Raw genomic sequence first — 17,187 nt, 5'->3', positions numbered from 1 at the left:
CACGAGTTTCACGAGTTTCACGAGTTTCACGAGTTTCACGAGTTTCACGAGTTTCACGAGTTTCACGAGTTTTTTTTTTTTGGGGGGAGGAGTGAGTGAGCGACTGTGTGGTACTCAGTTACCGACTGAGGTTAAACCATGACACGTCCTGATACATTCTTAGATGGTGTCTGAAAAATTTGATGAATGATAAATGAGGATTTTAAAAGTCTGACTAAAGGTAAATGCCAAAAGGAGAGAGAAGCTATTTAAATGAAAAGTTAAGTTTGGTACAGTAATCAGTGAATATGAACAGGTTCTTCATATATCTAGGCTAGAAGTAAAAGGTTTTAAAATCTTGCGTATGAAGACTACAGTAAAGTTCTTTGCTGCTTCTATTACCGTTATAAGGAAATTTTCTAACTTGTTCCTATATGGAATTTTATGTCTTTAGGAACAATACATATGACAGCTATTTGCAGGAGAAGGGGATTGGACTTAGTGTTTATCTAAAGAAAATGTTAGAATTTGGGAATTCAATTAATGTAGAACCCTTCTACATAAGTTATGTTTCTGTATGGTGTGCAAGTTACATACATCATTCTTCCTCATGTTTATTTTGAACTAACTTAAAAAAAAAAAAGGAAAATTTGGAAATAGAACTAGTCTTTAAGGCTTCTGCATAGTTTTGTAAATATAATGGAATATTTGGTGCCAGATGCTTTTGGTGAATGGCATTGTAGTGCATTACCTTTTTGTTACAAAGCGACAGTGCATGCCAAAATGTGGCTGCTGTTACGTATCTGAATAATGATCTGTGTGGTTGCTGTTGTGGCTATATGGTCAGTGCTCTAGGGTAAATGGATGTAAATATAACTTGTTTTTCTCTATCCATTCTGAATTTCAACATGCATCTATAAGTTTTCCATTGTCCCCTTTGAAGCACAGAAACAATGAGAACATTGCAGTCTAAAAATCCATGAGGCGCTCTCTCAGTGCTTGAACAAATCTGCATATTGCTTTTGAATTTCTCTCATGGCTACCCGAAATATGTGGTGTAGTCCTTAAGTTTCTTTGCTGAAGTGAAAGCGTTGTGTAAAATAAGCCTCTTCTGTATCTATAGTCTTGTCCATTATCGCCTCTTATCTAATTGGTGATATTGGATGTAGGTCAGTGTAATGCCATTCTGAGGGACATAACTGGATTTAATAATGAGTAGTAATGCTTCTTATAAAATCTGGTTTGGCAGAAATGACATAACAAGTCTATATATACAAAACACAACAAGCACAGAGCTTTTGTTGCATGCTTTTGATGTCCTTTATTTTAATATGTTTGTTGCAAGTTTATAATTTGCAAATTTTCTCAGTAATAATAGAGAAAACTACTGAAACAGTTTGTAGTAAGAAGTTCTGCTGTCTGTCTGTATACTGTATGGTATAATGTGCCACATGTTTTCTTTAGAAGGTGATACGGCAAAGCCAATGCTGCTTATGTTTATATTAGTCAGGAATAGAATTAGCATCTTTCTTTGAACTGAAGTCAAGGCAAACTCTTTAGTTTTCTGCAAAATCCTGTTAGTTATTACAGTAAGTTGTATAAGGTCTTGCTCAATAAAGAGCCTGTTCCAGTGCTCAGTTACCCTCACAGTAAAAACATGTTTCTTTACATTCAGAGGGAACCTCCTGTGTTTCAGTCTGTGCCCATTGCCTCTGGTCCTGTCACTGGGCACTGCTGAGAAGAGCCTGGCTCCATCTCCTCTGCACCCTTCCTTCAGGTATTTTTATACATTGATGAGGTCCCCTGTGAGCCTTCTCTTCTCCAGGCTTGAACAATCCCAGCTCTCTCAGCCTTTCCTCATATGGAAGATGCTCTAGTCTCTTAGTCATCTTTGTGGCCCTTTGCTGGACTCTCTCCAGTATGTCCATGTCTCTCTTGTACTGGGGAGCCCAGAACTAGACCCAGCACTGAGTAGAGGGGAAGGATCACCTCCCTTGACTTGTTGGCAATACTTTGTCTAGTGCAGCCCAGGATACCATTCACTTTCTTTGCAGCAAAGGCACTTTGCTGGCTTTCGTTCAACCTGGTGTCCACCAGGACCTTTTCTGCCAAGCTGCTTTCCAGCTGGGCAGCCCCCAGCATATACTGGCGCATGAGGTTGTTCCTCCCCAGGTGCAGGACTTTACACTTCCCCTTGTTGAACTTCACGAGCTTCACGGGCAGCACAACCCTTTGGCATATCAGCCACTCCACCCATTAATGAAGCTATTGAACAGGATTGGACCCATTATTGACCCCTGGGGTACATTGCTACTTACTGGAGTCCAACCAGACTTCGTGCCACTGATCACCACCCTCTGGGCCCAGTCATTCAACCAGTTTTCAGTTCACCTCACTGTCTACTCAGCCAGCCCATACTTCACGAGCTTCTCTGTGAAGTTCTTATGGGAGACAGTGTCAAAGGCCTTACTGAAGTCAAGGTAGACAATATCCACTGCTCTCCCTTCATCTACCAAGCCAGTAATTTAATCATAAAATGTTATCAAATTGGTCAGTAATGACTTCCACTTGGTGAAACTGTGCTGATTACTCCCAGTCACCTTCTTGTCCTTTATATACCTGGAAGTGGTTTCCAGGGTTAGTTGTTTCATCTTCCCAAGGATTGAGGTGAGGCTGACTGTCATGTAGTTCCCTGGGTCTTCCTTCCTGCCCTTCTTGAAGAGAGAGGTGACATTTGCTTTCTTACAGTCCTCAGGCACTTCTCCCAATTGCCATGATTGTTCAAAGAACATCGAAAGTGAATTTGAGATGACATCTGCCAGCTCTCTCAGCACTCGTGGGTGCATTCCATGAGGGCCCATGGACTTACATATGTTCGCTTAAGCATTCCCTGACCTGATCCTCTTCCACTGAGGGTACGTCCTCCTTGCCTCCATCCTTTCCCCCTCATCTCTGGGAGCTGGGATTCAAGGCTGGTCTTGCTAGTAAAGACTGAAGTGAAGAAGGCATTCAGTACCGCAGCCTTTTCCAATAGGAAAATAAGCTCATGAGTTTCGTGACTTGATACCAACCTGTATTCCCATAGACAATGAAATATTTTAGCTGGCTTTTTTTTAGCTCTTTTGCCCTTCTGCTCCTTTCCTTTTCTGAACTCAAGTGAACACAAGAAGTTAGTTAACATTGCATAATACTTATACAATTTATACACATTTTTCAAAAATGTTTTATGTTGATTTCATATCTAACAGCTCTGAATAATGTACAAACAGAAGAAAATACAGTTGTTCAGTGTCAGAAAAGGAGAAAAAAACCCCATGGATTGGTAACAGGGACAGGAAGAGGTAAGGAAAAGATATTTGTTATGATGAGAGTATTTTCACCTCATCATCAGCTGATGATCTTTCCAGATAATCAGTGTAGCAAGTATTACATGCCACTTTGTCTAGAAAAAGACACTATTGGTGGATCACCTTTCCTGTTTGGAGCACTGTACTATGTGTACAGTGTGTGGTAGTCAACACCAGAAACCTTTGCCAGCTCATGGGTTAAAAAACAAAAAATCCAGAACACCCAAGACATAATGTATATTAAAGTGGCAGCAATTGGTGGAATTGATTTTGTTAAGTTTTATTAGTTCATTCTTTGATAATACTGAGCTGAAATAACTTGAGTCTTGGTGCAGAGCAAGGAATAAACTTTAAAAACCAAAGTAACTTAAAGTTCAAAACTTATTTTCAAAATACTCAGGTTTTGACTTGTAAGCTAGAGACATCTTAGAGATGTTTTAATTCAGCACCTTCTGAACATCATGCCTATTAAGGTACTTACACCAAATTGTTAGTTTAAAAGAAAAAATACACTCACCAGAACTTGCTACTTAATGTATATGTTAAAAAAGAGTGAATTTGTCACCCCATCTTGTTATTAACCTATTATGTGATAGTTCTAATGGTTAATGGATTGATTCTCAACTTTTTAGTACTTAATATGGCAAGAATAAATTAAAAAATTCACTTTTTGATTTTGCTCTCCTTTAGTTCAAAACCTGAAGAACAGGTGAAAAGCATTCTGGAGAAAATTATTCAATGGTAAATTTTTTTGTACTGACATTTGTTGTGTTATACCTGTGAAATGGAAATACTAAGAAAGGTTTAAAAATATCAATATTTATAAAGAATATTGTGTTGCACACATGGGTAGATTTTTTGAATGTAAATGTCTTGCTCTTCAGCTCTACATTTTAAGAATTAATGCATTAAGAAGAAATCTGATAAAAATGTAGTTATTCTGCTTTGTATACAGTCTGTGTCACTGCTCAAAGAAAATTAGTATGAGCCAGATACGTTGCGCTCCTCCATATGTTCCACATCAAAATTGCGTATTTTACATTATCTGGGTGTTAAAAATAATAACATTTTCTGTTCCCTGAATTTGTTAGACTTTTATGAAATATGTTTTTGTTACCACCATTTTTTCCAGTAACTGGTAGTAATCCATGAAGTTGGAGCAGCAAATTCAAAAGAAATCTTACCCTGCTTGATGATTGACGAACCTATGCTTTCATCAGTTGATGAAAATGCGGGGGTTCTTGGCTGACATCAGTTCATCACATAAGTTTGGAAAGATTACAGCTGATCAGTGATTAGTCTTTTATCCCAGCAGAGCACTTTTCTGAGCATATCTGAAATTCCTACCTGAAGCAGTCACAGAATTTAATTTGAATTAGCAAGTTCATCTGCCAGGAAAGAAGGTGCTTTTGTGAACCCTAAGGGTTAGGCATGCCTAATGTTTTTAATTAATTAATTTTAATTAATTTAATGTAATTTTATTAATTTAATTTTAATTGGGAACTAGGCCTAATGCCTAGTTTTGTTTGAGCTCTCTGAAGCAATTTAGGTGTGTGCTTATATTATTAATTTCAGAAATCAAAACAATGAAACGTAACTCTGTAGTCAAGCAGAGATTGTGATTTCATGATATTAGAACCTGTTGCAAGGTGGGCAAGGTAGATCCTTCTTGCTGTTGGAGCTCATTCTGGCACAGCTTGGACAGCCTTGCAGCATAGGTAAATATTCTTCTCTGAGGCAGATAGCGATTGCATGACAGTGATCTTAGATGTTCACAGAGCACCATGTCTTGAGTAGAACTGCCATCTGTCCCCATTCCAAAGACTTCATTAATTTTTTCTTCCTGCTTGCTGTATGCAAGCTACTGCACATGTACACATCAGTCTTCATGCACGCAGCATCCACCGGGCACCGGGATAGCTGGGTTTGGTGTGATTTCAAAGATGGCAACCCATGTCTGGGCTGAGGCTTCTGAATTCAACATTTCACAAGCCAGTGCTTCATTTTTTCCTTCAGTAATAATATTTAAGTTCCTATCTTGGAATATTCATTTGCCTTTGGTTTGTTATCAGGGAGGTGACTGTATAGGCATCCCTCAAATGAAAGTTACTTGTCTGCTCAGTTTGTCAATTTTTCTTTAGAATGCATTTCTCATGTTCCCAGATCTGCCTCCATTCTCTTCAGCCTCACACTTGTGGGAAGTTATAATTCAGAAATAAAATAATTAATACTGAAAATCCCAAGTAAAATAAAATATTAATTTATTCTACCCGGGGCAAATTTCCACTAGCCCTCTTTACAGGATATTTTAGCTTCAGTTAGTTGGCATATCTCCACATAGATCAGGAAATACTTGAGGCTTGGTATTTTTGGCAGGTTGGTTTTTAGCTATTATTGTTCTGTGCCTTTCTCTGATTTTAGATCTTTATCATTTCCAAAGTCATGTTGACCGCACAGTATGAAGTAAAATAAAAAATATAATCTGTATCTGTCAATCCATTTACATGCATAAATAGCATATATGTATGTGTGTGTTTTGTGTACACATACTTAACATGGTATGTAATGTGTTAGATTATTTGTGTCAATAAAATTTAAATTTGGAAAAGGATAGCTTTCCTGTAGTTTTTTAGCTACTGCTTAAAAAGTTAATTGTAATAATTATACTGGAAAAGTAGTAAATGTTCTTATTTTGAGTACCATGAATTATTATTAATCTAGTATTCAGTGTATAATAGCCACAAAACCTTATCGCATTGATAAAACTGTGGTCAGTATTCTAGAGCAGAATCTGATTTTGACTTTGTGTCAACAAAACAAGCTCATATAAAAGTTGCCGTAGTTCCATAACTTTATTAAATGTTCTTTATCTTCTTTATAACACTACCAATTAGTAACCATAAAGTTTACATCCCAAGTAGGTGTGTTAAACTTTACTACAAATTACTTTAGAGCTAGCTTTTTGGATTCTTGTGATGAAATGCTTATGATAACACTTGCCTGCAATGTCTCCTTTCCCATCAGATTCATCTTCTCGTACAGCTGTGGGGCTCTTGTCATCTGCTATTTCCCAAGCCACAATTTCCTCATCAGTTTGTGGCTAAAACCCAGATCTTGATGATCCTTTTCCATCTAGTTCAATGTTGATCTTTCATCTTCTGCATTCTTTTAACCAGAAATCTTTTGCCAAAAACCTGACAAGATTGTACTGGGCGTCATCAACAGCAACATCAAGCTTGATTTCAGTGAGCAAAGATGAAACAGCTGTTTCATTGTCCAGATCAGCACTCAATATTTGGTCATAATTTTTTCCAGCTTTGTCTGGCTGTGATAGCCTTGATGTTTTTCACTATATGACTAGTGGTGTAACTTATTATATTTTGCTGATCCGTTTCTTCAGTGGTTCAGAAATAGATACTGCTGCTTCAGACAGTATTTCCATCCTATTGTCTTTTGTACTGTCTTGTATTGTCTGTGTTCATTCTTCAGAAACTCTTGCTTCACTTTGGCAAGTCAATGTTCTTGCAGTGTTATGTCCAGAATTGCCAAATTATGGCTCAACAGTTGCCGTCATGGGAAAGCTGCAGATGGCTTTGCCTTATGAAAGGGTGTATGAGATAAACTGCTAAATTTTGAAAATAAGTGATGTAAAGTGTCTGGCGAAAGTTTACAAAACTTCAGACTCTCTCTTTGTATGCACGTGGGAAGTATTTCTGTGGTGTAAAACTTGTCTTTTCAAAGCTGATGGGTTTTGTTGTTGTTGTTATGGCTAGAGGACACCAAAGTGGCATGTTACTGTATTCCAGAATGACTTTTTAGTGCTTTTGGAGACAAAGCTGATGACTGTACGTTCAGAGGGAGGAGGAGAGATGAGAGTTCTGTTTGTCATTGACGTTAGTATTTTCCTATTAACTTTGCATACCACTGTATATATAAGTTGATTGTTTTCACTGGAGTAGGATTAAATAGCCAATTGTCTTTCTTATTTTAATTTACTTTTATAGTGGAAAATGGTGAAGGCGTTTGGAAGTCATTCTCATTCAATTAAATGAATTTTCTGTTTGTTTTGGGGTTTTGTATGTGTGCACGTGTTGCACACTGCTTGATTCAGTGATCTGTTTTCTATTGGAGAAAATTTACAAGCACATTGCCCGCCTCACACGAATTTGTTTCCCACAGAGATTCCTAATGCAACGTGTGAGGTTTCTCATTACCCAGCTATATGGATTACATTTTCGCTCCAATACCAACAAAATTAAATTACACAAAAATTGATTAAGATGCATGTAATCCTAGCATCTGATCTTTAGAAAAAACTTTTGTCATCTTTAAATGATAACCCTCTGCAAAATCAACGGTAGAAATATTCTGCTTTTGTCAACTGGGATACATCTACAATTTCTGTAGCAGCTAATGCTACAGCAAAATGGTAACAGCCAACTGTACAGCAAAATTGAGGATCCAATTTTTTCAATGATTTTGTCTTTTCTAGCTTGTGTTAATAAAAAAAGTAACAACAGAGCCAATAGACTGTATTCATTTATGGACCTCCAGTTCCAGAACTCATGTGGATTAATACACGTCACTCTTTTCTAATCTTAAAATAAGGATGCAGTCCTTCAAACTGGATTTTAATGCCTTCAGTTTTGTTTATCAGTGTCATGTTTTGAGAAGTTTGTCATTTATTGATACGCTTGAAAGACAAAACAATTCAAAATCAGTAGTGATCAGAATTAAATTTTATATTTAAAATGTGAGGAACAAATATAATAATGTGTAAATAACAATGCATCTTTTCTTTCGAAGTTTAATGAAGGTTGATAAATTTCTTGGCAAAACTTTGTGATCTTCTTATCTGGCTAAAATTTTCCAGGTGATCGTCCAGGTTTATTCATGTGCATTTTGATTGGCTAACAAGGATGGTATTTTAAGTTAATAAATTATATTTCACTTTTTTGCTATTGTAGAGCTTTTCCTCAGACTAATAGGACTAAAATAATTACAAGTGCAAGTCTGAATGTAGCGTTTCATAATTTGTTTTCAAAATATATGTGCTCCAATCATTGTTTCAAGTTGTCTTCTATACATTTCAAAATATGTAGTTTAAGACATGCTTCTCATGACAGTGTCATAATTCAATATTAATGTGGTTTGGTTTTGAGTGGTTCACAAGGCACTTCTTTTCCTAGCAGTCTGTAGGAACTGTTCCGCTTGGTGTGTCAGTAACTCGAAAAAAAGAGGATGAAGCATCAGTTGGAAGTGCACCTTTGGCAAGGCAGCAATCAAATCAAGCCTCTGAGTATGCCAGCAGTCCTGTCAAAACAAAAACAGTAACAGGTATGATCACTTAATTGAAACTAGCCATTCTGCCTTTGCAACCTCCTTCAATAACATGCATCCACAATTGAACAGCATCAACTGTGCAAATACTGTGGAACAACTTTCAGTTTTAAAGAAATATTCTCCCAGAAAATTACAACTTTTTTTCATTAAAAATAATAAAACTTGCAATTTTGAAATATATGTTTAATTTTCTTCTCATTTTTGTTTAGGTACTATCTTTGGGGCCCTGATAGTTTCACATTTTCTAAAACGAGATAAATGAGATGTGTTTTCAATAGAATATCTGCTCTTTGCCTTGATATTTAATATTTTAGTCCATAATTCTATCAGATTTTATACGCTGTGATTAATCTCTAGTTTCAGTCAGTCTGTTCACATTGCTTACAGTCTGGCATGTATGGAAGTCAAGATTTGTGCATAAACAGTTAAAATTAACTGTTTTCAAAATCACTGTTCCATAGAAAATGCATTTGTTGGCACTTCTGTTTCTGGAGTTCAAGAAATTATTAAATTTAGGAATATTTTCTAGCCACTTAAGAGTGCTAAAGTTAAACTTTGTTATCACTAATCAAGATGATATGGCTTCCTGGTATTTTCTAGGCTATTTATTCATATAGTACTGTCTGCAAGTAGTAAAGTAGGAGATCATCCAAAAAAAGTGACTATCCAGCTGAGACTTTTAGTAATCCTTCTGAAATCCACTGAACAGATTCTTTTTTCCTTTGCATTGATGTTTATTTCCAGATAATCATGAAGTACTTCAAGATGTTGTCAGCTGAAACTGAGATTACAATCTTGTCTGTTAGTGGTAGGGTTAATTGTTATTTTGAGATTAAAAAGGACTGAAAACAGAAAATCTGTTAGAATATTATGTGGGTTGCCATGTTACCATTGGTAGAATAATAATAGATTCATTTCAAAGACTTCTTTTCATTTATGAATATCCTTTATTTTTACCATTTATCCTTTATTTTTACCATTCATTTATGAATTTCCTTTATTTTTGCCTGTAATGAAATGACTGTACTAAGTATATTTTTCTAACTATATTTGTCATCTGTTCTGCTGTATCAATATCATAAATTATATGGTTTGTTTCTTCTTGAGGTTAATTCCACCTGTGCCTGTCAACAAAGGACAAAGGTGTAATTCACTAGATAAACTTTTGTAATTTTGAATATTTGACATTCAAAACCAGCTATTTGCATGAACGGATGCTAGATTAGTTTGTGTTTATTACTAATTTATAAAAGTATGAGTGTAGTTTGCAGAAGTAGCTTTGTACTTGAGTTTTGAAAATTAGTGTCCCAGTCTAGTGCCTGCTCAGCTTGGTAGCCAGTTTTGATCTTCAGCTTTTGTTGTTCTTTACCTTGAGTATTATCTTTTCTGCAGTAACGATCACACCAGAATAGTCTACTAAAAGAAAATGTTATTGTTCAAAATCTAGAAATGCCGTGAACATCAGTTTTGCTTTTGTTTTGGGTTTTGTGTGTGTGAGTGCAGAAATGATAAAACAAAATGATAAATTATAAATAGCATCCTAAAAGCAAAAGAAGGATTTCTGTGCATCTCAACTTCTTCCACTTTTTAATTTGAAGTCAATATCAAGATGTGTTTTCAATTACTTAGTACAACACACGTTACTGCAAAAATGAAAAGTTCAGTTTTAGGTTTCATTTACGTTAGCTACCACTTACTTTACTCATTCAGTTTATCAAATAAGTTTAGCCTAAATGCTGGGGTTTTTTTGTGATTAAGCAGATAGTTGGCTTCTCTATAGAACAATTTCGTGGCATAGAGTTTGATACTAATTAATGAAAGATGATAGTACTAATTCTCTCAAGAGATAATATTGACTAAGCATTTTCTTTTTTGAATTAGAAGCAGTCTTTTAAAGAAGAGATTACTAAATTTCATTTCATTAATTCTCAACTGTTAAAAATTTGTTGAAAGAAGTTACTCTTTTTTTTAAGTGAAGCTACATACATATAGCAGAGGGTCTATTTTGTTTGTTTTTAAGATGTAGTGTGCCTGAAACTGCTGGTTTGAAGGCTAGCCTGTGTTTTAAAATGTCTACCTATTTGTCATACTCTGGAGATAAAATGCCAGGTGTAATATACCTGAAGTATTGGAGATTTACAGGCAAAAATTGGGAATAAAAATATAAAATGAATGCCAAAGAGCAAAAGCCTTGTATACTAATGAAATTATTTCAAGGGATGCTATCTGCCTGCTTCAGTAGACCACACAGATTTCCCTTAATTAAAGAAAGAAAGGAGAGCCATGTCACACTGCAGTGCCATGCAGGCTTGTTCTCTGTATAGCCTCCTGAAACTTCATGTGATGTTAGAAGCTTTTCCTGTAGAGTTCATCTTGTGCCCTGTTTGTCAGGATTGGCTTTGCACTGGAAGATCCAGGGGACAGTAAAAACTAACACGTATGTTGTGTCACAAAAAAGTCTCTGATTACAAAGCCACCAGTTACAGTGGTTAGAAAAGGTTGGATGGGTGCCAAGTGTGAAAGGTGAGATCTCATTCTCGGAGAAGTTTCAGTGGATCCTTTCTTTCACAATTTGTTTCTTTACAGGCATATGAAGTGCTGGAATATGGTGAATGAGTGACTAGTTTATTAAACTGAAAATAGAGTGTCTGTGATTCTTCTCCTTTCTAATTTTTCTGGGTCCCTTGCTCCCACAATTTTTCACTTTATTTCCTTTCTTTTAATTTCACCTACTTTCTGTCTGAGTTTTCTTTCATTATTTGTCTCACCTTTTTAAACCAGGAGTACCACACTGATTATAGGTCTAGGATGTATAATGCTGCCTATGCTACAAAAGGGTAGCATAGGTTCTAGGTAAAAGGGGCAACGATCCTTGTAAGCCTCATATTTCTTAATCATCAAGGCTCTAGCTACAGATGCCTTAAGTTGTCAGAAAACTGAGATTCCTGCATTGATAAAACTGAGATTCCTACACTGATAGCAAGCACATACGCATCGTCTTTGCACATTGAAAGAGATTGTATCTTAAAATCATGCTATTCAGGTGGTGATTTTGAATTTATCCTTTTCAAGTCTAGCATGATCTCAGCAGTCACTCCCTTGAGAACTGCTAAAGACCAACCCTATGTATTAAATGAAAGCAGTTTGTAATCACAGCTGTAAAATTATTTAAAACGCTGATTTTGAGTTCTGTTTATTAGTTAATGGCTGCTGAGACCTTGCCAAAAATGAAGCATGGGAAAAGAGAAAAACTACTATTTATATGGATCTGTCTGTGAAAATCCAAGGTTTCTGTTCTTAAGTCTCAAATTGTAGTCACTTATAAATCTCCTTAACAGCAGAGGCTTCAAAAACAGAGAAAGATAATAGAATATATGGTTAAATTTTGTATGATGTGGCTGTGAACAAGAAAGGTGATAAAGAAAGAATATTTAAAAAAAGTAATAAGTGTTTACTTCAATTCCTCTATCCCCTCCCGCTTCTCCTCCCATTCTCAGCAATTCAGCAGTTAGTTCAATGAAAAGTGATTTGCAGACCTGTAGCTATACATAGAAGTGTAGCTCTTAGGACTGGATAGTGGCAAAATGATTGCTATACGTGTGTATAAATATATAATATATGTATATAGCATATGTAGCATACCTATACAGGAAGATATTATGGGCTGCAGTAGATGGATAGGGCAGTCTTTGAAAGCTGTCCTGTGCGCAGTATTGAATAATGATTAAAGCCAAAGTGTCCATTTTCACACATTCAAGATGGGTGCTCATTCATTACTAAAGTAACTTGTAGATTTCATTCATATTCATATTAAGTTATTAAATGATTATAATTTTCACTTTGTTGGAAAAATATAATATTTTCCATGTTTAAAGACAAAATTGGGTTTTTTGGGTTTTTTTACTGCCTCCTAGTGAGGTCTTTTTGTAGCTATTACACTGAAATTTAATTTTACCAACATCTACCGTGACACCCAACAGTTAGCAGTGCTTGGAAGTAGCCTCACACATGCTGTTTAGTATGAGAAAGGCTTTTAATGAAAGAAGCTATTTTAGAGAAGCTGAAAAGGTTACTAATTTTTTTTTTCTCACTCAGAATCCTGAAAGTTGACTTTTCTTGTAGCCACAGGATAGGTAGGTAAATGGAGTTTAATATATCATCTAAGAAGTCACGAACCTTTCAGCTGGAGGCCCCATAACCTCTTACAAAGGCACTTGAAAACTAAATGCCCCGTACCATAACTGAAAGTACACTTGTCACATAAAATTTTGCTGATCCCTGCTATGCAACAGCCAAGCATCTGGTCGTGGTACAGGGGGTGACTGCATTTCAGCCATGTTGTGAGTCTACATCAGGGCATGGTTTTCATCACTAGGTCCAGTGCCCATGACCAGAGATTGCTCCATTTTGTTGTCTGGTGGACAGGTTGCAAGGGCATTTGCAAAAAAGAATTAAACAATGGTGGGTTTTGGACAACTTTTTTCCATAGGCCAGGTTGATCAGGTCCACAGGTCGGAGAGCACACTGGCCATTTTAATTCCACTACAATTTCAGTATTACCATGGAGTATCAGTCCCAAGTTCAAAGCTGAGAAGAGAATCCAGCATTGTTTCATTCTGCAGGAAGTGTATATGTGGTGTGTAAGAGTATGTGCATATGGAGAGAAAGATAGGATGTGAAATCATTTCAGTTTGGAAAAATCTCTTACTTGTGTTTCTGAAACATTTATACTTTGTTCTGAAGAACTATTGCTCTTACAGAGAAATAATTCAAGAGTTTTAAAGTTTCATAAGTGCTAAGTTACACCTAGTCTACTATTCGTTTGTATTTCAAGCAGATGGAGGATGGTGTCATAACAAGAAAGTTTAAAACTCTGTCTTAGATGGCCTTTATATTCTCTGTCTTGTATAAATTGTCTGATTTCTAATAAGGACAGAACTCCTGTTGCCAATTTTCTACCTTCTTTACCCTGCTTACTTATTTTCCTAGAGCTTGTAGAGACATGGTATCTTTGAGATATTTATCCTGTCAAAGTTGATTTATATTGACCAGCAAATGCAAAAGGAATTAGAGGACAAGCAAATGAGTTACATGCAAATGCATAGAGTATAGGATTGCATAAGCCTTCTTTCCATAGGAAATGAGACAAAGAAAGATCCCCACCTTTCCTTTCAACCACTTCCTAACATTTGATAGTATAGATATAATAACACGCTTACAAGTTGGTCATTAGATACTATAACTGGAACTTCTTGGTTGTTATGAGAAGTGTTAGTAATTTGGTTTTTGAAAGCTTCACTCAAGTAATTCTTAAAATTCCTTCAAAGCATACATGAGATATTTCTGAACCACTATTAAATACTTCTCCATAAAAGTGGAGAAAAGAGGAAGCTTTAAATGTAGACATGTTTCTATTTTATTTAGACCAACTGATGCTGTGGTAGTGTTTTTATTTGAACTTTAATCTTAAGTTAATAAACTTTCTGTTGAGTACAGTGTGGCAGAATATGACCAGTACTTAGCAAAACTGGATGCAGTTACTGATATTTTTTTTCCTAAAGTACAGCTAGAATGCTGAACTAGATTCCTGCTAAAATGAGCTATTGGAATGCAAAAAAGTGGCACATGTGAGAGAAGTCTGGCTGGTGAGAAATCAATGGATTATCTGAAGTATTTGAAATAGTAGGTCACTATTTCTGCTCAATGAACTGAATGATTATCGTTTATTCATGCCTGCTATGAAATGTATGACTGATGGTTTATTTGGGAAGATGAATGAAATTAAATAGATGCTAAATAGGCAAAGTAAAATATAGGAATTTAAATCTGACACACATTTACCTAGGATGCCTGAAAACACTAGGATTTTTATATTTTTATAAATGGGGTTTACTTCTTGGAAGGATTATTTAAAAGGAAGGTCTCCAGGCACAGGTGATTTATACTAACTTTTAAATGGCTGGACAGTCACATACCTGTATTGAAAATTAACTATTGTGAGTTTTCATAGCTAGTAAAATGTTTGCCTTTTGTGTTAAGACAGCATGATTTCTTCAGTTCAGTGTATGGATTTCAGAAACATTAGTAACACAAAGCCAATGTAGTATATCAAACACTTTTATTTTTAGGTTATATTTAAAAGACTAAGGAATTTTCAGTGTATTTTTAAAAAGGCAGAAAACTAGGCAGAATTCCTCCTGCATTTACCGGAGATGTTCTTGCAAATTGAAAGGCTGAAATTCTTACTTCATAGTAAGAATTATATAAATAAATAAAATTTATTTGGAATAGTAAGCAATATTAAGATAAATTCAGCCATGGACTTTAGATATGAACACACATATAACACATTTTTGTAATTACTAATATAGTAGCTCAGTTTTGCCTGTGAAAGGCTGTTACTGCTTTGTATGAAAGTGTCAGTCCTTTTTTTATTTTTGTTCCCGGAACTAAATAGGTATTTTTTTTGCCAGAAATAGTGCAGCAATCGTTAAGAATTTGGTGGGAGAAAATGCTGACCACAGCCATTCCCTAGCCAACCCCCACTTTCACACAGAAAGATCCTTTTTGCTTGCACAACAATGTTAATATCACATTTGTCTTTGTTTACTGACATATGTTTACTCTAGAAAAAGGCATGTTGGGTAAAAAGTCAAAAGCCTCTGTATTTTAATGCTTATTCTGCTGCTAACTCATTGAATGACCATTCTAATTTAGTCACTACACCTCTTTGCTGCTGTTTCCCTGGGTATAAAGGACTTGCTCTGGCTAGCTGTCAGGGACTGTGTGGCTCAATTATCATCTTGATTGATAAAAGCAATGTATCATCTGCACCGTTAGTAAAGTAGAATGCAAAAATGTTCAAAGTCCAGTAAAGAAATTATTTATGCAAAGACTATTCAGTATGTGGGTAAATATATTGCGTATTTTTATAAGCTTAAAAGGACTTTCTGCTGTTATTTAAGTTAGTTAAGTACTGCTTTTATTCTCGAGCGTCCTGATGAAGAGTGCAAACTTTTTTACATACAGACCATCATAGTCTATCCTTAGAAAAAAAAAAGCTCAGTTACATGAATAATTCAAATATCAGTCATCCTGGAATGCGGGTATAGGGAATAACTTCTCTTATGATACTGCAAAAATAAAATGTGAACATTTCTGAATCACTTCTGATGGATACTGATGGTTCACAAAATATTGATAAATACAGCTTTGAGCTTCGCCTAATGGTCTCAATGAACCTGCTACTTAGATTAACTTTTTATTCTTAAATTGGATTGTGCGGAAAAATAGCACATTAAGATAGGAAGCATTTTTAACAAGATATTCCTCTGTTTTTTGCAATTTCTTGTATATGTATGATGTTTTAATATTAAATCACGGAACAAAATTATTATATGGAAATGCGTTCTATTGAGAACAGAATTTGTTTCTTTAGCCGTCATATATCTATATACACACACACACACAAGTGTGAATCTTTTGTAATGCCTTCATATCTCTCTCTCTCTCTATAGACATATATGTTTAGTTCTGTTGTGTTGCAAATATAAAAATATGTAGACTTACGAGGAAATTGGAATGCACACCTAAGGACAAACAAGCTTTTATATAACAAGTTTCACTGTATTTTTACTTTTGCACAATATTATACATAGAAACAAAAACCTGCTGGTTTATAGAAAAGAGCAAGTAAGTTTTAAGTAGGTGGTGGGTTTGGGTTTTTTTTTTGGGGGGGGGAGTAGTTTTTGTTTTGTTTTACATATGAAGAAACCAATTAATCTTCCACAAAAAAAAAATCTGTAGGCCATTTACATTTTTTTCCGAGTTGTTTGAAGTTTGAATTTTCTCCTCCACTGCATTTTAATCTCATTTCTAATCCCTTAGACCCCTTGATCAGTTCCTTAACGGCTTGCATTTGTCGCAAACACCTTGGTATTTTTGTTTTTATTTCTGATAAAAAGCCATATCTAATGCACGAAAATGTGAATAGATATTAAGAAATCCCAGTGAATTCTTTGACACTATGGAGACTACTTCTAATTTTAACAGAGGAAAAATCTTTCCAGAAAGAGCTGTGTAATAATAGTACGGTTTCCTTTGATTTCTTTCTTCTTTTAAATACTATTAATGTTCACGTGTTTTGCTGTCATAGCCTCTTAGTAACTATGATTAGTTTGCAGTAGGATTTTTCTCAGCTTAACTCAGTTCTGATGTGTGAGAAGCTGTATGACAGATGATGTGATGTGGGAAGGAAAGCTTGCCCAGCTTGTTGAGGTCATATGACCTCAACAAACGCATTTTGAGTACAGTCATATGATGGGATGGTGGAGAGACTATCCTACTGCAGGCTGCTGCATGGGTGTCTGTCTATGAACATTGTCTTTCAGTAGGAGCTCTCTGAGCTTTTGGGGGTCACTGAAAGTATGGGTTTGCCTGCAGCAGGATAACTTTTTCCAACCAGAAAGAAGCTGCTTGCCCTCTTAATGCATGAGATATCTGAGGCACACAGTGGGCC

At 35.7% G+C, this 17,187-nt stretch overlaps 1 protein-coding gene across 1 annotated transcript in view; it reads left to right on the top strand.

Annotated features, from left to right (window-relative positions):
• The window catches only part of LOC103917280 (vacuolar protein sorting-associated protein 13B-like), a 297,344-nt gene that overhangs the window by 221,164 nt on the left and 58,993 nt on the right, over positions 1-17,187 (top strand). Inside the window, exon 20 of the mRNA XM_009324398.1 lies at positions 8,516-8,663. Coding sequence (XP_009322673.1) covers positions 8,516-8,663 — 148 coding nt within the window. The remainder of the gene's footprint in view (positions 1-8,515; positions 8,664-17,187) is intronic.

Source organism: Pygoscelis adeliae, unplaced genomic scaffold (genome assembly GCF_000699105.1).
Source record: "Pygoscelis adeliae isolate BGI_AS28 unplaced genomic scaffold, ASM69910v1 Scaffold145, whole genome shotgun sequence".
NCBI lineage: Eukaryota > Metazoa > Chordata > Aves > Sphenisciformes > Spheniscidae > Pygoscelis > Pygoscelis adeliae.
Note: the sequence above shows the minus strand (reverse complement) of the source record. Positions and strands in the feature narration are given on the sequence as shown.